At 39.6% G+C, this 21,345-nt stretch overlaps 1 protein-coding gene across 3 annotated transcripts in view; it reads left to right on the top strand.

The window, feature by feature from the left end:
• Positions 1 to 21,345, top strand: part of MYO3B (myosin IIIB) — a 462,595-nt gene that overhangs the window by 148,658 nt on the left and 292,592 nt on the right. For all 3 annotated transcript variants that reach the window (XM_073218709.1, XM_073218710.1, XM_073218713.1), the window contains one exon: positions 1,379 to 1,444. In XM_073218709.1, coding sequence (XP_073074810.1) covers positions 1,379 to 1,444 — 66 coding nt within the window. The remainder of the gene's footprint in view (positions 1 to 1,378; positions 1,445 to 21,345) is intronic.

Genomic DNA, 21,345 nt, shown 5'->3' with positions numbered 1-21,345 from the left:
CTAGGGAGACGTAGTCTAGAGCTGGCATGGTGCCTTTGCAGTGTTATCATACATCCAGTTCCTATGGATCTTCTTTGCACACTCAGCTCATAGTCTCCTTTTCAAGTTCACCTCATGTCCAAAATGAGTGCTCAAGCTTCCGCCTTCACATCCATGCTCTAGGAAGCAGAAAGGGTAAAGAAGAAAGGTAGCATGTATCCCCTCTTTCATGAAGACTTCTGGAAACACAACAAAACGATTTTAGTTATATATCATTAGCCAGAACTCAGTTATGTGGCCAGATGGGCTGTAAGGAACTCAGAAAGTGTAGTCTTTATGTGGCAGTATTGTGCCAGAATAGAAATTGTATGAGCAGAAATGAGTATTGAGAGGCAAATTGCAATCATGCTATCTGATACATTTTTTATTTCTGGTCATTCCTGCTGCTGCCCATTCTTCTACCAATTAAAGCTGAGCAATCTATGGGTTTAGGAAGCAATTAGAACTCAGGTGAGAAGAAATATCACATGCATTGAGCTTAAGCCTTACAGTCATAATTCAGGTGTATAGAAATGTTACATTTTTCATTTGCCGAACTTGCCCACAAGCTCCTGTTTCCATTTATGGCTAGGAAAAAGCCATCTTTTTAATTAAAGGTAATGTTACTTTGTTTTAAAATTGAGTCTCTTTGAATAAATATTCAGCCAAATGCAGGGCTCTTACTTCCTCCTTTTCTTGCTTTCACACCAAAAGTGATCTGATGCCTGAGTCTTTTTACAGTTTTTAATTCTCTCAGACCTTCAGTACTTAATTCTTCTTAATACTTAGTCTGCCTCCCTCTCTACCCAGAAATCTCTTAGGGTCTGGAGCATTGTCTTAGTTGTTTTGTTTCTTCAGTGCCTATTGCAGAAGTTGACATATAAGAAATAGCTTAAAATGTGACTGATGAATTTATGAGTATACTTTATATGCATCACATAATTAATTCAAATGGTAGCATAATTACCTTAAAATCCTGTAAAATTGAAAGTCTATTTCTCTAAAGCCTCGAGCAGTAGGTTTATGGTGTTTTATGGCACTAATAATGCTTAGTTACAGTGTTGTGTGCTTATCTCACCCCTCATTCATGTCCACTCTTAAGGAATGTTCCTGATCTCTGCAGCCCTCACAGGAACTATAGGAAGCTGTTGGCCTACAAGGTAGGCCTTCAGTTAATGAAAATGAAGGACTAAAGGAATAGGGGCTGCTACTTTACAATTTATCACTAATGAATGATTCCCACCAGGGAAGAATAGATTTTATCAGAGCTATTTACAATGATATCAGTAATGGCAGGTGGATACTTTGCCTTTAACCAGACACTTTTTTTTGTAAGAAAAAAATTGCTTTTGTTTTTCAGAAATCCTCCACCTACTTTACTTCATCCAGAAAAATGGTGTGAGGAGTTCAACCACTTTATTTCACAGTGAGTATTTCTTCCACTGAAAATTGCTTATCCAGCAAGGCCTTGAACAGTGATTGGAGAGATCCAAGCTGTGGAATTTACTTGATGCTAGAAGTTGTTATGCCTTCTAGCATGTTATGACACAGAATTTGTTCCAGTGAATGATAGAAGATGCCTCTCTGCAGGATTTGAACAATAAAGAGTTCCATTTGACTCTTAGCTATAATCAGTCATCACATTTATCTGAGAATCTACTCTGTCCTGGGCAAATATTAACAGTGTGTCTTGTTTGATAAGGGAGGAGTCTCAACACCTAAAAATATGATGCTCACACTAGGACGAGGCAGGAGACAGAAGGGGGCAGCCTTCAGCAGAGATTCCGGAGGTTGGAAGTTGGGCTTTGCTCTAGGATCTGTGGCATGGGAGCAGGGCTTCAGTCCCCAAGATGGTGAGGGGGCAAAGTATGATCTCAGGCCTGAGGCACCGAGACAGGGAGCCCCAGCCAGGGCTGAAGGTATGGAGAGCAAGACGAAAGCTCCACAAATGGGTGATGACTTACTTCCTTAGTTATCAGGAACTAAGCAAGATGGAATACGACTACGGCAGGAGCAAAACCCACAGCAGCCCATAGGGTGTGACTCAGTGCTCGGAGTGCAAGCTTTGGCCGGGCCCCTGGCAGAGCACCCCCGTGCTCCCAGGTCTGGGGAACATGCTCAGTGTGCTGGAGGGACCTTGTGATACCAGGCTATGGGGCTGGTGAACTGAAGGAGCAAGAATCTAGATGGGGCATTGTGAGCCATATCCAAGCACAGGAGCTAGGAAGAGGTGCCCTCGGTGTCCAAAGAAGGTACTCCGAAGTCATGGAGAAGAAAAGAAGTGACACAAACAGCTAATAAAGAGGAAGTAGGGAAGGGTCAATACAAATTTCTCTAACATACTTTTGTGCAGACTTAGTTTCCACAAAGAGGCAGGGAGGTAAAGCAAATGGAGTCCCTTGACAGCATTCTTCAATCAATCACAATACAGATCAACAACTCCTTATGCAAAATCCAAAGAGTTATGAAAGATGAAAGTTTTTTTTGTGCTTGAGTCATCTAGCTGCAGGCTCTGACCTTATGTGAACTGATTTGACGGCAATGCATGGCCTATGCTGAAGTGAGGCTATTTATAGTCATTATTTATCTCACTCAGTGTGAATATTCATGTGGATTGCTGCAGATGTATTAGTGTGTTTGATTATAGTGTGCTGCCCCAGATCCTGCTGGGGATTTTATATAACATACAGTAAATGCACTGATTTACTTTTCTAAAATTTGATAAAATTCTTAATTCCAAAACATATTTGGCCCTAAGCATTTTATATAAAGAGCTGTGAGCCGGTATAGCACTTTGACTTCAAATGCAATGTAGTTCAAGGTCCCCAAAATTGTTTGCTTGTCCAGTTCCTTCTGGATTGTGCCATCTTCATCAGGAGAGAGGAGTGGTAAAGAATTCCAGGAAGTCTCCAAGCAAGGCCAAGGGAGAATGTGACCCTGAAGTTCATAGCCAAGGATGGAAGATATTTTCTTACCCCTCCAGTCCCATTCTCATGTCTCTGTGATGGCTGTAGAATGCAGAAGCAGACACAGTGAAGTGGTGATGTTGGGCAGTGCTGAGAGGAACAACAGATACAGCAGGAGGGATGATGTTCACATAGATGCAGAGGAAGAGCCACTTCCTGAGATGTGGGAGCCAAAGGAGTTGGTGGGGAGACTGGAGTGCTAAAGGCACCCTGGTATCTGGGAACACATTTTGCATCAACTCAAGGAATGAAATCCAGGGGCTGAGGTTCCAGTGATTTTGCTGGCAAAGACTGGATCCAAAGAGTTTTCCTTTTTATCCAGTTGCTGCACACAGATGCCCTTCACTGACCTTCTCTAAACTGTTGGCTTAGAAAACCCATTACAAATTCACAAATGTACCTTCTTATGCCAAGTTCTTGTGGTACCTCTAAAATGTGACTTGACTCACTAAAGTTTGGCTTGTCTGTATTTTTTCTATGTTTCTGTTCTTAAACCAAGTATGGTATTGCTTGGATGGATTTGGAAGTAAAGGTATGTAATTGATGGGGTTGGTACTTTCAGTGTTAAACACATTAAAGAAGTCCCTGTCTACCACTGAATTTTTCTTTATGGCAAATTCTATTACATGCCCATCTAAATCTGCTTGTGTTTTCTCCAACTCCAGGAATTCCACATGCAATCATTCTGATATACTTTAGACTTAGAAAGTCTTGATACTAGAATGGAGGACTAAACACAGAAAACAATGCCTTTAGTATACATGCTACCAGGGGTAAAGCAAAAATATCTTCTTGAAACTTCAGGGTAGGGAAAGTCTGAAATGTTCTAATGAACCAAGGAAGGTAAATAGGAGTTGAGTGAGTATGTGCTTTATTACTAATTTAAGATATTGAAAAATGCTGTCAATCTCATCTTTATTTATTTGCTAGATGAGTTGTTCTTACTGGTTTTATTAGTGAAAATATTATGTATTATAGGTAACCATAGATTCTCTCCTGACCTCAGCTCCCTAATCTTATCTTCCCCATAATATCTTAGTTTCTTCAAGCATGAATTCTCTCCTCTTTCAAGATTTTTACAAACACAACTCTCAAGATTAGGAACTAATTGCTGTATTTTATATCTTCAGGTAGAAACCTCCCCGCTATTCCCAAATAGTATCCTTTGGTTTCATTGATGAGCCTGGTTATTCTGAGGATGTTTTACTCAGCCTACCAAATACAACTTTCCCATACTATTTCATTCTGTTTATTCAAATCTCTAACTAAATAGTGATACTCACTGGATTAGAAATGTGTATTTAAAGAGAAAGCTTTGGTTTGCTTTTATACTTAACCTTGCTCATTGGGAGGTATAGGGAAGAAGTGTGGAGCATAGCGACTTTCAGATTGTCCTCTTCTTGTGGTCGGGACTGAGGTGAAGAAGATGATTATCTGGTAGTTCTCAGGAAAAGTGTTTTTAACCTAAATTATCCAAATAATTGTTTCAGTTCCTATTACAGACTGTGCCACGGTACATTGTATTAAAGTAAATAAACTGGTTCTCTCTAAAGACTATATAGGGCAAGAGATTATTTAACAACTTTAAAAACCTTTAATACCCTGTTCCCGTGTGACTGCTGAGCCATAGGGAAGGTGATTCAGTAATTTCAGTCTTTCTTGATCCGTGATGGTTGCCTTTCCCCAAAGGAACTGTATGGCAAGAGGGAAAGAGAAAGCGAAAGCTTGGAAGAGGTGGGGTGGGAGGAATGCTGGGGGCCAGCTCAGTGTTCTTCAGAATTGTTTCCTGCCTTCTTAATTGAGGGACACTAGGAGAGTTTTTTAAGAAGGTCTAAAATCTTATTAGTAAATTTGTTTTGGGGTTTAAAAAAAGAAAAGATACATTATGCTTTTTGGTTTTAAACCTTTGGTCATTAGTGATAGTTGACTCATTTATATGTGTGAAGTATGCGTTTGTCAAAATATGACCCCTGACAGCTTATTAATGATAAATTAAACATGATGCTCACATAAATTCTGCACTGCTTTCTACCCATATGATAGGACCTTACGTTTTTTGTTATTCTTTAGTATGTTGGCTTTGCAGTGATTTCATTATCAGTCTTTTCCCCTTGGGCTAAAGCTATTTGCATAACAAGTTTATCTGGTTCAAGTTTCAGCCAGACTTCTGTTTTGTCAGGAGGTAGCCTTTTGATAAGACACCAATAATTTTCCTTTGCCAGCTTCACCTTAGTCCTAATGGATGTCACTTCCTTTTTAAAATTCAAACTAATTTCTTTAGACTAAACCACAAAAATACTTTCCCAGCCATTGGGCAAAAGGCATCTGAGAGTTATGCTTTTTCATTTTCCCTCTAAAACTTTTGGGTTTTATTAGAAATTAGACTTAGGACTTCATCATCTATGGCTCTTGAGCTGATTAGTGAGATAATAAAGATGGATTTTTCTTAGTGAAGGGCAAAACCAAGAGCACCAAGGCTGCTCAGCTGTGGAATGAGTGACGACTTGACCCTATGCTTATCTGCACACACTGCTTTTCCGGGTTGGCTGGCTTGAACTGCTAAGCATGCAGCTGTGTCTGTTTCCCAGAGTCATCTTCATGGCTGAGCCTGACCATTTAGTCATGAAATGTTGAGGCGGCCTTTTCTGTCCCTCCAAATTACATTCAGATGGCTACAAGCAGATGCATTGCATATTAGGAAGGTGTGATCACTCTGAAATAATAAATTATTAAGATTAATGGGCATTTGCATAAATTTATTCCTTAAAAATTGAAACTTAGACCTGGAACTTTTGTTTTTCTCTATGCATGAATTTTTATAAAGGTAACAATTTTGGGGTGGTTGTTTCCTTGACATTGATTGGAAGGAATCTTCAAGGCAACAATTCTCAGCTCTTTGTCATTCTCCAGTTTGTGTTTCAAAGCAACTTAATTCCACATGGCTTTATAATGTCCATGAACAACACACTTGGAATGATAAATATCCTAACTCAGTTACTAAGTTCCACAATATTCTTGGCTTTTTAAGTTCTGTTGGATTCTCAGGTGGCCATGCAAAGTGTTAATACTTCCTGTAGTTGAAGGATACAATAACCTTTATTTACATTACTTCACAAATTGGTAATTTTAATTAAAATGAATAGTAGCATCTCCATTTAGATTTATTTAGCCAATGATTAGCTATTATGGCTTCTTGAATTAATTAGCATCTTTGAGCTACAGGGAATTAGTGAATTAATAAAAACTCGTGGAGAAGCTCAAAATTAAAAAAAAATCTGATTAAAATCCCCCAAATTCTCCTCTCCCCTCTGAATATATATTGATTGATACAAAAGCAACCCAATTAAAAACTTGAGATTATTTTTTTCCTTCCATTGTAAGAACAAGTAAAGCTATGTGTTTCAAGGTTTTATCTCCCTAAAGAGCGTCTAATTTAGATTATCTAATAGATGATCTACAGACACAGAGGGCCTGATCTGAGCTCATTTCTATCCCATTTATAAACTCAGCTGATAAAATCTGATTTTCTCAACATGTAAACCAAGTGGTTTAGTGTGACTTGAAGTTTGAACTCTGTGCGGTGTCCACATATGCCAGGAATATATTTTTGTCCTAGAAACTTTACAAATGAGAGTTTTAGCTTCATCCAGAATAAGCAAAAGGCATAGTAAAATGGGTGCTCCTGACTCTAGTTAGCATAGTCTATTTATTTCCTGACAGTTGTCAGTTTAGATCTTATGAGAAATCAGGTCTGTAGCATATATCATTACAGATTTCACAGTAATGCTTATGGCACATTATGTTAGGTGAATTAGGTAAGATTAGTCTAAATGATACTCTGTGCAGTTTATCCCATACTGGCTTTTCTTTCTTTCTTCTTCATTTTAAAATTATACTTGAATTTCATATTGTAAATCAAAAAGAGTCTGCAGTTGAAGTAAACAGAAGTGATGGTGAACTTTGCAGAGTCTGTGTGTCCATGTCCATGGCTTTGGGGGGTGGGCAGCTGGGGACATGGCTTACATCAAGGAGAGGCTGCCCTGGAAGACCAGTATGTGCATCCAGCCGTGTCACCTATTAGCTGTGCAGCCCTGGGGAACATATTTAACCTCCCTGACCTTAGGTCTTCATTTGTCAAGTTGGGGCTTAGAATACCTGCCTTATATGGTTACTGTAGGATTAAATTACAAAATGTGTATGTAGAACCTGGCAAATAATAATAATAATAATAATTAACATAATATATATAATATATAATATAATAATATATTACTCATGCCAGGCTCTGCTCTTTACACATTGCATAATTCACTTAATCCTCATAATCCTATGAGTTAGTTCTAATGCTATCTCCATTTTACAGACACTAAGGTAGCAAGAGGCCAGGCGTCCCAAACCACAGTGAGTCAGTGGTGGAGATGGGATCTGAACCCCATCAGACCTGCCACAGTGTTCATGCTCAGCCGGCACAGGTCATTACTCCAGTACTCTCTGCCTCGGCTCTGTACCACCACGCCGAATCTGCTTTTTGAAAACGTTGTTGTCCCCCTCTCCTTTTCTCTGCCATCATGGTGTGAGCAATTGACTTCATTCCTTGCTATGTTTTCTCACAAAACTTTTAGGATCAAACAATTCCTGGCCAAGAAACAAAAGCAGAATATTTCCATTCCCCAGTGTATTCAGATGAAAACTGTCAATAAAATCAGGTACTACTGTAAGAGGAAACATTAAAAAGGAACCAAGCTAGGCCTATAAGGAATCAGAATGAGATGGCACCCAAATTTGTGCCATATCAAGGTCACTAGCATCTTACTATATCAAGCTGAAAACATCACCACTATCTGGATGGTTGGACATGTTATATTGGGAAAATTATTTTTCTCTTTGTTTCTATGTTTCTGTATTAGTAAATTCAGTAACGAATATGTGAGACCTTTTGTTTGGGGAAAAAAGAAAGAAAACCTATCAGTGAATATCTCATCTTTGACACCTCTGAAATATTCCGGTCTGCTCTCCACCTTCTTTTTATTTAAACTTCAGCTCACTGACTTCCACAGCTCATGCCACACACACACACACACACACACACACACACACACACACACACACACACACACACACACACACTCCTTCATTCCCTTCTCAGCAGCAGCAGCACTGCCCCCTCAAACTCAGCCTGAGAGAATCAGCTCCAGTGCAAGTAAAAACAGAAGCAACACCTGGAGTGCACGCTTACTTTCACTCCCACTTTGCAGAAAGCCTGACCTCTGTCACCTATCCCAGGCACATCTAGTCCAGACTGAGTGCCTCTGTCCCTGCTGTCAGGCAGCTGCAGATTTCTTCATAAAAAGGAGTAGTAGACAGAAATGGATGCCAGGACCCTGAGAGGCAGAACCCGCAGGGCTTGGCAACTAATGTAGGAGGAGACAGGTGCTACAGACAGGGAAGAGTTAAACATGACTCCAGTGTTTTCAGCATGCATAAAGGTCTTTGTAGAGAACATATGTTAGAGAGAGAAAAAGCACAGGATCTGATGTCAGGTTACGCCGCCACTTAGATTTTTTTACCTTAAACAAGTAAAGATTATTTAAACCTTTATGAGCCTCAGTTTCCTCATCTGTAAAATGGGAGTGCTAATACTTGCATGATAACCACTTAGGATTAAGAGCAAGTCTGCTGTGATAGAAAATGCCAAATAACAGTGGCTTATACATGGTAGACTTTTATTTTCTCTCACATAAAATAAGCTGGGAGCTAGGCATGCATGTACTGATTATACTGCTGGCCTAGCAGGGCACATGGCAGCCACCCAGACTCCCGACCTTTGCTGTCCCATTAAGTGTGATTTCCATTCTCTAGGGCACCCCATGAGCCAAGATGGCTGCTGTAGCTCCAACATCTACATGCTTTTTATAGGCAGATGGAAGGGGAGAGAAATGAAAGTTTCCTTACTTTAAGAATACTTTCTAGCAGTTTCATACAATGTACCATTAGCTACAACTTAATCACATGGCCACACCTGATTACAAAGGATGCCAAGAAATGTAGCCTTCTAATAGGGCTATCATGGGCCCCAGTCAGTACCAGGGCTCTATCTATAAGTAGAATGAAGAGTGTATAGACAGAGAGCAATCTAGAGTGCTGCAAGAATTAAGTGAGAGCTCAAAAAATGTGAGTGCTAATGATGAATGTTATAACTCACAGTAATGATGCCATCAGAAGAGCTACAAGAGTCAGGAAGGAGAGCCAGGGGGCCTATCGGGTGTTGAGTGACAATAGAAGTGGGCCTCAAGGAGGGGCAGTTAGATCCCCACGGAGTCTGATGTGTACACTGGGAGAGACGGGGAAAGTGAGGACAAGGTAGGGGCACAGAGTGACCAGGGGGACGCTCCTTCTAGGTCTTTTGCCTTGTCCTCCATTCCTTGGCCACTTTAGTTTCCACTGTAGTTTCCACAGGCTCTGATGCAGAAGAAAATCTGGCTTTGGGTCAGTAAGATTTTAATTAAAAATGGAAATGAAGGTCATGTCACCACTACTACATTCTTCTAGCCCACTCATGATTTCTGTCAGGGATAAAAATAACAGACATAGCCCATTGGCACTAAGGAGGGAAGGGCTGTTTTTTTTTTTTTAATGGATTCAAAATTTATAACAGTGATTTTGAATATAATGAGTCATCATAGATTCTCTTGGTCTTCCATTTCCTTTTGGTTGTTTACCTCATGGTATTTTAATCTTGAACCTTCTAAGGTTATCAAATGCATGATATAGCTGTAATACCAGGTTAATGACTAGAGAAGGGGGAAATCCCATAATTCATTTTTTATTTGAGGGACTATTGAATATTTTTTTGAAAGAAGTATTTTTTAAAAGGCTATTTAGTGAATAATGGGAATTCTTGTCTTTAAGGGCAGCCCAAGCTGCCAAGCTTTAACCTTTGGGCTCAGGTAATGCTCCTCATGCATGTACAGAAAGCCTGACTTTAATCATTCCATGTTATGAGTTGAACTGTGTCACCTAAAACTATGTATTGAAGTCCTAACCCTCAATAACCAGAATGTGAACTTATTTGGAAATAGGGCCAATGCAGATGTAATTAGTTCAGATGAGATCATACTGGAGTAGTGGTATCTTTATAATACAAAGACATCCAATATAACTGGTGTCTTTATAGAGGAATTTGGACACAGACACACAGAGAAAACATCATGTGAAGACTGGGGTTACGCTGCCACAGGCCAAGTAACAACCAGAAGCTAGGAGGGAGGTCTGAAAAAGACCCTTCTTTAGGGAGCATGGCCCTTCCAGTCTTAGGTCTGGATCTCAGAACTCTGAGCCTCTAGAACTGTAAGGCAATAAGTATCTTGGGTAAGCCACACAGTTTACGGTACTTTGTTATAGAAAGTCTAGCAAATGAATACAGTCCATGACTTGATGATTACACGACCATAAGACATTTGAGTTCTCCAAGCCTGTTTCGTGAGATGCGGGTGAGGACAACAGTATCCATCCTTTGCCAGTGAAGATCAAATGTAAAATCTTTTGAATACAGTAGAAGATCATCACAATGCCAAGTCATCTTCAAATTTCTATGCCATCAAGCCATAGTGTTTTCTTCTTTTCTTCTTCCCTTTCTTTTCATCTTGTTTTTTGTTTAAATATTTCTCCAATGTTAAGCGTTATGTTAAATTCCCCCAAAGCCTACTGTCCAATAGTAAAAGAGGGGTATTTCAGTAATCAATGATTCTCTAGCCTTTATCACGGTCTTCAGGAACCAAATGTACATTCTGCACCAAGATTTCTTGGTCACATGTGCCTTTCTGAGAGGAACAAACTGCAGAAGAAAAAGATGGCAAATTGGTGTCATCTTGTATCCCAACACTGACCACGTGATTGCCTTCCTCAAATGCCGTGTTAGAAGGATTCTGAGGGTGCATCCAAGACAGAGGATCATCATCACTTAATGGTACTTACTATGAGCCTGCACCGAGGTAGCTGTAGCTTATACCTTTGTGGACCTATAGTTCACATTTCTTTTTAATTATAAACAGGTTGTCTGTTATGTGGAAATCTTTGTTCATGGCAAACTCCCTTAGCCAAAGAACACTTACATTCGACTAAATCAGGTGTGGCCTAAAGATACCTGAGAATTAAAAGTAGTTGAATAACTTTGGGTTATCTGTGTGAGGAGTACAGGTAATATTAATAGTAGGATTTATTTAAAGCTTGCTATGTGTTTGTCAGACATGGTGAAATGCACTTAATATACATTATTTTAGTGAATCCTCACTGCTACCATATGAGACAGGTTACTACTCAGACAGGAAGCTGAACCTCTTAGAAGTTAAGTAACTGGCCTGTGGTCTCACAAATACAAATTAGTAGAGCTACAATTCAAACCCAGGTCTGTATCATAGTCCAATATCTGTTCTGAGGCTCATGATGCTGCGGGCTGTGTACATTTACACTGTTGTGCAACCACCACTATCTAGTTCCAAAATATTTTAGTCACCCCAAAGGAAGCCCTATACCCATTAAGCAGTTATTCCCTTCTACCCCCTCTTCTCCAGCCCCTCGAAAATGCTAATCTGCTTTCTGCCTCTTCTGTCTTTGTGGATCTACTTATTCTGGATATTTCATATAAATAGAATCATACAATAGGTGATCTTTAAGTGTTTCCTTTTACTTAGCATAATGTTTTTAAGTTCATACACGTTGTAGCATGTATCAGTATTTCATTCCTTTTTATGGTTGAGTAATACTGTGTGTATGCTTCTGAGGCAAAATGTCAGCAGCCACCCTACCACCCTCCTCTGCCTGGAGATGTGAAGGGGGCCCACGCCTGGCTGCTCAGACACCTCTTCCATGTTTCCCTGTCAGCCCCTATGTGGCTCCATGGGCGACCAGACTGTCACAGAGCCAGGTGTTCTCCCGTCTTCTCCCCAACAACCACATAAGGCCTGGTCTTCTGCCCTCCTTGATATCAGGGCCAAATATCATGACAGCACTCTACAGGGCTGTCAGCCTCCTTCAGATTGTAAACACTGTCATGCTAAGGCTGCCTTGGGAGAATACCCAAGTGTGATGGGTAAAAATCAAGGTGTGGGGAACTTTGAGGCCTATGACCTAAACTTTGCTTTCTCCTATAAAATAAGAGCAGGGGCATATTTTACAGGAGTTAATCTTGGCCCATATAAATTGGTACCTTAATACATTCTTCTCATCCAGAGGCTCTAGAAGTAAGAACACTTGCTATGGCTTAGGTATATAGTTTCCCTAATCTGTTCCCAATGTAGGCTCATAGTTTTTTATCCGGCTTCTTTTGGGTGCCCCAAACATTCCATCATGCAGGTGTCCAATGTTCCTGGGTACGATTCAGGTCTATACTGCAATTAGAGCAGCAGTTTCTATGCTACTATCTCTGATTCTGTAACTACAGTCATTATAAACTATCCTTCACAAGACAGTCAGCATGAACTTTGAAACCCAAACTGATTAAGCCATGCCCTAGTTATAATCATGCTGTGACTCTCTATGCTTACAGAATACACCAAAACCCTTTTACACATAAGGTCATTCAGTAAGTTGGACTCTGACTGTCTATGCAGTAGCGCTCTCCCCTCCATGCTCTAGCAAAACTGAGTGAGTGGTGTTTCTCCTCACTCCCCGAGGAAGACTCAGAGGCCCCTTCCCTCGTGCTTTTGTGTCAGCATGGTGTCTTTCACAAGCATTGACAATAAGGAGGGGAGAAGGGAGCAAGTCAACCATTCCTGAAATTATTTGAGCATCAGTCTTCTAAGAGCAGAGAATATATCTTTTCTGCTTTGTATCCGCAATATCTGGCATAGTTCCTGACACATGGCAGGATCTCAATAAACATCAGTTCCTTTTGAAGAACTAAAAACTATCAAGCAGAAGTGATGCCCTCAAAATTATAAACAGAATATAATGGACTTGGTTAGAAGTTGGATGTTAGGACTACTGATCTTTGGACAATCTCTCATAACCAGAAACACCATAAGTGATAAGAATGCAAGGTAGGCAAAGTGGTAAAATTCACTTCCTTAACACACACACACACACACACACACACACACACACACACACACACACACACACCTTTCCCAAAGCAAAAATAAAATTTTAACTGTCAGGAACATGATAAGGTTTGTTAAAAGTGAATGATGACAGCTACATAGTTAGCTGTGGATTCTTTTCGATTGCTCTGAATAAATGAAAATGAAGTCAAAACAAATCCTCCCTGTAAATCTCAGTGGTTATTATTCTCCAACAAACTTTGCCCATTCCTCTCCTTTTCCCCACCCTCTCCCCACCTTACCCTACTTCCCACCACCACCTCCTCAGTCACCTGGTTCAGAATTCCAGTGAAAAGTTGAAGAGGAATCACTTTTGAACCCAGGATTAAGATAAACAACAGCTGTGTTTCCATGGCGCAGGACTCTTCAGGACCATGGTCAGTGACACGATACTCTACAGGGCTGTCAGCCTCCTTCAGATGTAAACACTGTCATGCTAAGGCTGCCTTGGGAGAATACCCAGGTGTGATGGGTAAAAATCAAGGTGTGGGGAACTTTGAGGCCTATGACCTAAACTTTGCTTCCTCCTATAAAATAACAGCAGGGGCATATTTCACAGGAGTTAATCTTGGCCCATACAAATTGGTACCTTAATACATTCTTCACACCAATAGATGTTACTAATGAAAAATAATTTAGGATTGTGGCAAGCAGAAGAAATTATTGGATAAATTTGAATTTGAAGGCTATTTAGTGAATAATGCCTCTAGATCCATACGAGATCTTCTGTCAAGGGAGTTCTTTGAGTTTACACTTTTCCAAATGAGTAAGTGACAGAACATGTAAAAGGAAAAGACCAAAAACTACTACTAGGGAAGGAAGGGATCTAAATATTATAACAGATAAGAATGGACCAGAAACACAAAGTGCTCAGCTAGGTTGAAGCCACAGGTCTGCCAGAATCAGAAGCAAGCAGCGTGCCTGGGAGTTTGGCCCCTGTGGATAAAGGGACTAAGAGGGTTGTAAGCAAGGCAGAATCCAGAGCCCGTCTCCTGCTCAAAGCCAGTGTCTTGGGTGGTTCTCCTAGGCTAATAAAGAGAAGCTACAGAAAAGGAGGGGATAGGGAAGGGATCATATGATCCTGCACCCTATCTATAGCAATTTCTTTTGTGTTGTTCTCTGTCACCTGAAATAATGCTGACCATCACCCCAGACTGGTCTTTCGCCAGCTTCTGGCTGACAGTGATAGAAGGATACATAAGCAGCTAGACCTTCTGTTGCCACAGTGATGGGCTCTTCCATATACCTAATACAATGATGGGACAGGAGCACAAAATGCCATTCTATAACCTGACTCTGGGCTAGAGACCCAGAGGACCAAGAAGACATGCTAATTAGACTAGAAGGGTGAGCACAGAGGAAGTGAGTGGCAGGGGAAAAATCCTCCTCCTCAAGGTGAGCCTGACAACTGACATTTCAAAACACACAAAGAACTCTAAGGCTAAGAAAGACAACCCACCAGAACAGCAAATGAAGCATAAATTCATTTGAAATGAAACTAATTTTATGGAACAGTCTGAAGGGGTAAAAATGTAACTATCAATGATAGGAAAGGAAAATTATTTGAGATAAAACACATAAATCTAACTCCATGCAATCATAAAATCCAGGGAGGGCCTATGTTCAATGCATTGTTAAGACATGCAAGATTTCTTGTGCTCAAAAAGAGGATAGAACTGGAAATTTTATAGTTAAGCAAACATTTTAAATATGTAGGGTAATTACTGAAACTACAGAAAAACAATGTCCTAGTTCTAACCAATGGAAAGAAAAAGGATCTATAGAAATCTTTGTCAACCCAACAGAAGGCAGGAAATGAGAAAAAAAGAATTACAGGAAAAAGGTGGTAAAAAAGAGATTTCTACCCAGATGAAAGTGCTTTTGAGTTATCAGGCAGGCAGTGTTTCCCAAGATCCCTAGTCCACAAACAGTAAAGTTTAACTGCTGACTGGGTGGAGTTAGGGGATTGATTTTATTGTTTACTGACTTCTGCAGTGTAAATACGCCCACCATGGCCAATCTCAAGCCACCAATGCAACATCAATCAGTTCACAAAAATCCTAAAAATGTAACATGGTGGCTCCATTTGTATGGAAAAAACAGGATTTCTCCATGGTCTTCATACTGCGTATAATTTTTGACAATAAAACAAAGATTTAAAAAAAACAGGTTATCTGCATTTTACTTCCCTAACTGAAACCATATGGAAATTTATTGGGAAAATAGGAGTTGGTGGCATCTTTTTATTAGAGTATCTATCATACGGTTATGGAAGGCTATTAATTTATGATCCTTGCTTGCAAAACCAGATCAATACAGAGATAAATGTCCTCAGCACAATAGAATTTATATCATCCACATGGTAATTGACCACTGTGTCATATGTTCAATCATTCATCTCATTATCTGATATAAAAAACAGGAAGTTTAATGCATATGTGATTTATTAATGCACACTTGTGTGAAACCCACAATATCTAACCTGACCTATCTTTCGCAACATAGTATACAGTTGTCTTCCTCCTGTAATAGGATGCCACAAAGAGTATCAACCACCTTTTTATTTTTTAATGCTAGATATCTCCTGTTGAATTAGAACAGACTGGGGAAATGCCTGAGCTAGCATTACTCCCTCTCTTCGTTTACCTTTCCCTTCCTCCCAATTTTGAGTTCCCATTCCTTTTTTCCTTTCTTTCATTTGTCAGAGCACAAGTGGCTTGCCCTAGAATAGAGCGGTGAGTAAATGGTCCTGAAGGAGGTTTTCATGTCGCTGATTTGTTGCTATGAGTATATTTGGCAGCAAAGCCATTCCACATCACTTATCTATGCATGTCACTGAGTTTACAGTGGCTTAAAATTTAGGATACACCACATTTCCAGAGCAGGAAAGCAGCATGTTTCCTGGAGGGAGAGAAAACAGAAAAAAGGAAAACAAAAGGCTAAGCATTTAGAAATGTATGAGTAGAGTTGGTTCACTGACAGTGGGCGCAGGAACTGTCCCAACCCCAAGCCCCTTTCTTTCGCAGTCTCCCTGGGAACATTTGTTGCCTGCAGCATCTGTGCTTCGCTCTGCAAGGGTTAATCAGAGGGACTATTATTCGGCAAATTAAAGGCTTGGCTGTGGGAGAGTTCCTTTCAGAAAGGATTAGGGTCTCTGATGAGGCTTTGATGTGATAGATGGAGCAGTTCTGCTTCTTCCTGTGAATGAAGGAGTGTTAAGGACTCCCTAGGCTCTCTTTGGCAGTTAGTGTCTTTACTCATTGTCTTTCCTAATAAAGAAAAATATTTTAGCTTACAAAAAATTCATGCTTGAACAAGGCATTGGATTGACGCCCCCGGAGGAGTGAAGTGTTCATTTCTTGGCCTAGAAGCTCAGAGGGGCAGTACTAACTGGTTCCCTGGGTGGTCGCTTCCTCAGGAAGATCCACTCTCTATCCAAAGAGTAACAGAAGCAGCCATTTGGGTTTTTGGTTCATCACCCTTGAAGCTTTTTTTCCTTAGAAGTGGGGAGAAGATGGGAGATGACAGGCATGTGGTGATTTTTATTCTCGGGAACATGAATCACAGCAACCAATAACTGCAAAAATCCTGATTTGTGTAAAAGATTTACAACTACTTATTATCTAATGATATTTTTTCCAGGCTTTTCAGTACTGGTTATTAGAGTATCTATCATACAGTTAATGAAAACCTGGCTTAGGTTATTTTCCACAACTTGATTTCATACCATCAATAATATTCATATAATTAGCAATCAACCAGAAAAGGGTTTAGTCACTTAAAGTTTTTACCAGAAGAACACACATTAAGGGAAGCATGCTAAATGTGGGCAGACACAATGCCAGCAAGACTATTGAAGCTGTAGGCCATTATCTTTCCTCTTAATCTAATTCTCCTCCCACCTCTACCTCCACTACTTACAATGGCCTGAAATTTTAGTTGGAACTAAATTTAAGAGGCAAATTTGACTCTCCTGTTGTTCCCATGCCCACTTGTACCATCCTCTTCCCACTCTCTTCCAATCTTACCAATGGGATTAAATCGCTACCTCCTTTGAGCTGCTTTTGATTCATGGGCTACACTTTTTCAGCAATCTTCTTTCCATTATTTGCAATGAACAGCACCTAGTAGCTTGGTACCCCACCTTTCCTTTCACTAATGGGTGCCAGGATTTGGGCACTGCATTCAGCATGTTAGGAATTCACCAAGTCATTGGTAGATTTAGCACTGGATTAAGGTCAGAGAGCTCTGTGCCTCCTTGCATGGGCCAAAAAGAGAGAATTTTTTACTAAATGGTCTTTGATAAGAAGATCAGTTTGGATTCGAGCGTGTTATAACAAACAGCCCTACAAAGCTCATGGTCATGCTTACTGGAGGGAAATAGCACTCATTACTTTATAGGAAGTTATTTTTACGAAAACCTCTGAAAGCTATATCTAATCTCCTTACCAATCAACGTCATCATTATCATCCTATCACCATAATTCTCCAAGCAGCTAGTCTGTTTTTATACCATGGATTTTAATAAATACAGAACAGACTTCATTTTCCCTTTCACATTGGCTGCTAGAGAGCCCAGAGCCAGTGGCCATTTCTAACAAAGTAATTTATTTGGTATTCTAATTCCTACTTTTGTTCCTTAATTTCCCCTTTGTTTCATTTTCCTCTTCTGCTTTTAATTATTTTTATCTTGCCTTATTGCACATACCTTTATTTAAGCATATGTTGTTGCAAGATGCCTTAAATTATTTCTAGAACAAAATGAAACATTTAAAATCAATTGCATACACTGATGGTGGGAATATAAAATGAAGCAGCCACTTTGGAACACAGTCTTGTAGTTCCTCAAAAGGTTAAACATAAAGTTACCATGTGATCCAGCAATTCCACCTCTCAGTATATATATCCAGGAGAAATGAAAACATATGTCCACATAAAAACAAATGTTCATAGCAAGCAGCATTATTCATAATAGCTTAAAAGTAGAAACAACCCAAATGCCCATCAACTGATGAATGGATAAACAAAATATGATATATACATATAATGGGGCATTATTTAGCAATATAAAGGAATGAAGTATTGATTCATGCTACAACATGGAAAAGCTTTGAAAACATGCTAAGTGAACAAAGCCAGTCACAAAAGACCACACATAATATATGAAATATGTAGATTAGGCAAATACATAGAAACATAAAGTGGATTGATAAATTGCCTGGGACTGAGGAGGTTAAGGGGAAATGAGGAGTGACTGCTAATGAATACAAGGTTTCTTTTGGGAGAATGAAAATGTTCTAATAAAAATTGATTATGAGAATTGTTGTACAACTATATGAATATACTAAAACTCTTCGAACTGTATACTTTAAAAGGGTACTGTATGGTATATAATTTATATCTCATCAAAGTTGTTATAAACATCATTTGTAGTAATTAATCAACAATAATTTTTATGGAGTAGCTTTTGTTGGTTTTCTTACACTTTTAATTTTCACTTAATGCCAGACATGTATGCTATAGTTAAGTCCACTTATTTTCAGTAGAATCTGCAAACTTGTGTGGGATTGTGAATTCTCAAGAACAGGGATGGCCTTCTCCATGGGATGAAAATTCCCTCTATATCAGCTAGTTCAGTACATGTAATCCACTAGGCAAAATCTGTGTTTGTTCAGCAGCAAGCTCTAAGCCTTTGGACATAAATGCTGTTGTTCTATTTCTGCATATTACTCTTGCCTCATCTTTGCATACGCTATCTCCTTTCCCTTGTCATCTTATTCTACTTGGTAGTGAAAATAAATGAGCAAGAGCGGTCAGAGAAGTAAGAGAATGACTAAGAGATGTAACTTCACTGCAGGGAAAGAGAATGTTTTAAGAACAGAAGGCAGGTCAATCGGAGCCTTCAGTGACAGCTTGAACAGAGAGGTTGAACAGAATGAGGACCTTTGAGACCGTTGGGTTCCTTTGAGAGAGGTTACAGATGGGTAAAAAGTAGATGATTACATAACAAAAATTTAGCTACAGGTCTATCCATTAAAGTCCGATTGGTGTAAGATTCCACTGGTGACCCCTTCTTTTTCCTTTCAACTCTCATGATTTGTCTTCAAGTTCCATAGCTACAAGAATCACCTTTCCTTTCCCATTTCCTTAACTTAGAATATATGCTTCCTAAATGGATTCCTTCAGTTCTTCTCTCCAACTTACTCTAATGTGGTGCCAGTTCATTTCCTAAAGCAAAAATCCTAATTGTATTACCTCCCTCCCCAAAAAATCCAGTTCAGTTGGCTAAGAGAGAAGACCCAGGTCCACTGGTATGGCCTCCTAGGTTCTGAATAAGATGTTCCTGGCCAGATTTTCACCTGCATGTCTATTACAACAGCGTCATTCTGTTCTACTCCGTTCCCCGTGTAAGCCATGTATTTACCAATGGACTTCCATTCCTACTTTATCTTCCTCTTGGAATGACCATCACTGCACTTGCTGTCAATATCCCTTTCATCTTTTAAGACTCAAGATTACCTCTCATGTGAAACACTTATTTTCATAGCAAGAATTGTTTACTTTGATTTATTCTAGTATTCCATCTGGTTCTGTAAATATTTCATATATATAAGTTTGGTATTACCCCAGAAGATAAGTTTCTTATGGAGGTATATAATATCCTTTATTTGTCTTGTACTCTCCTAGCCCCCCACCCCAGTCCTGGGCTGATCCTGAACAAGTAATGGTCATCCACTATAGAACTGGTTATTAGTTTCTTATAAAGGATGGCTGGGTACTATCCATTGCTTCCCTTTGTAGGGAAAAATGCATACAAATGGGAATTATGGATTTAATTTTGGGCAGGGTGGCAAGTAAAATCAAGGGAAGGATTAAAATTCATATATCCCCTGGCACTTAAACCTGGACTAGAAAGCAGACCATAACTGTTTATCAAAATGCTAATTGATTTTTGAATCAAAGAAATTAGCAAGACACTCAAAATTAGGAGTACCTAAGAGCTTGAATTTGAAAATGCCAAATTTCTTTGCTTTTGCTAAATTGCCAGACTCTAAATGTCCCCCTTCATCCAGAACTTGAAAATTCTGATCAAGACTTCAATGAAGCAGGAATATTTCCACAGTGGTGGGAACTGCAAAAGTAGCTAATTAATGGGCACAGTATTATTCAAGTCTAACTCAAGGAGCCATTGCACATTAGCATTTCTTTTAGAGCACTCATCCTGCTTGGCATTGGGTATGCCATGGCTGTCTTCCTCCAGGGGACTTACTCACATTGTGCCTACCACCTACTACGGGGGCTGGCCCATATGGTTGGTATTTATTGAATACTTACTATGTACCAGGACCATACATGGATTATCTCATTTACTCCCCACAATGATATTATTGTCATTTTATAGAAAAAGAAACTGAGTCCCAGATAATTTAGTTAAATTGTTTATCACCACATATTTATAAGAAGTAAAGTTTGACCCCAGTTTCTATCTTTTAACCTTTGTATATTACTGCCCTGATACTGGGCACCAAAATTTTTTTAAATGAATGAATAGATGTGCCATGCTTGGGAGAATAATGGATTTGGAGACTAAGTACATTGTTATTTAAATAAATTGGCAGACTATTTTAAATACTTAAGATTGTTAATAATTAATATATAATATTAAATAATATAGAACTATATATTGTCTGTTATATGAATATATATTATATTAATTGGTAATGATTAACATGAAGATTAATATCTTTTTTAAATGGGCTTACCAACATTAGATCGTTTTGCCCTGACACACCACATTTTCCATAACCACTCTCTTCTGCGTTCAGACGTCACTTCCCTCTTTGATTATTCCTCATCTTCCCATCCCTGGTTTGCTGGCTGAGGGCAGAACTGACATGCGGCCAACCTCAGCCTTTGCAGTGGCCCGAGAAGCAGTGGCTTGGCTCCAGCAGGCAGACTCGGCAGCTCCGGCCGTTGCAGCAAATACCCAGATGCTCAGGAAGCAATATCTCCCTGAGAGATGGAGCCATACCAGGGTTCCCATGGCCTAGGCATTGCGCCTTCCCCCACCTTGGAATCAGAGGTTAACAGTGCTGGGGCTGCGTGATGAAGTAATGGCTCATTTTTTTCTAACTGCACCACATGGCTGGAGTTGCCTGGAAAAAATATGTTTAATTGCAAAGTGCTTTTCCCAACCAAGGAAGAAAGAAACAAAGAGGATGGAGAAGGTTTTGAGTTGGGGCCGCCAGTTAACAGTCCTTAAA

The sequence above is a fragment of the Manis javanica genome, chromosome 12, assembly GCF_040802235.1.
Source record: "Manis javanica isolate MJ-LG chromosome 12, MJ_LKY, whole genome shotgun sequence".
NCBI lineage: Eukaryota > Metazoa > Chordata > Mammalia > Pholidota > Manidae > Manis > Manis javanica.
The sequence above is the reverse complement of the archived record's forward strand: the minus strand, read 5'-3'. Positions and strand labels throughout refer to the sequence as shown.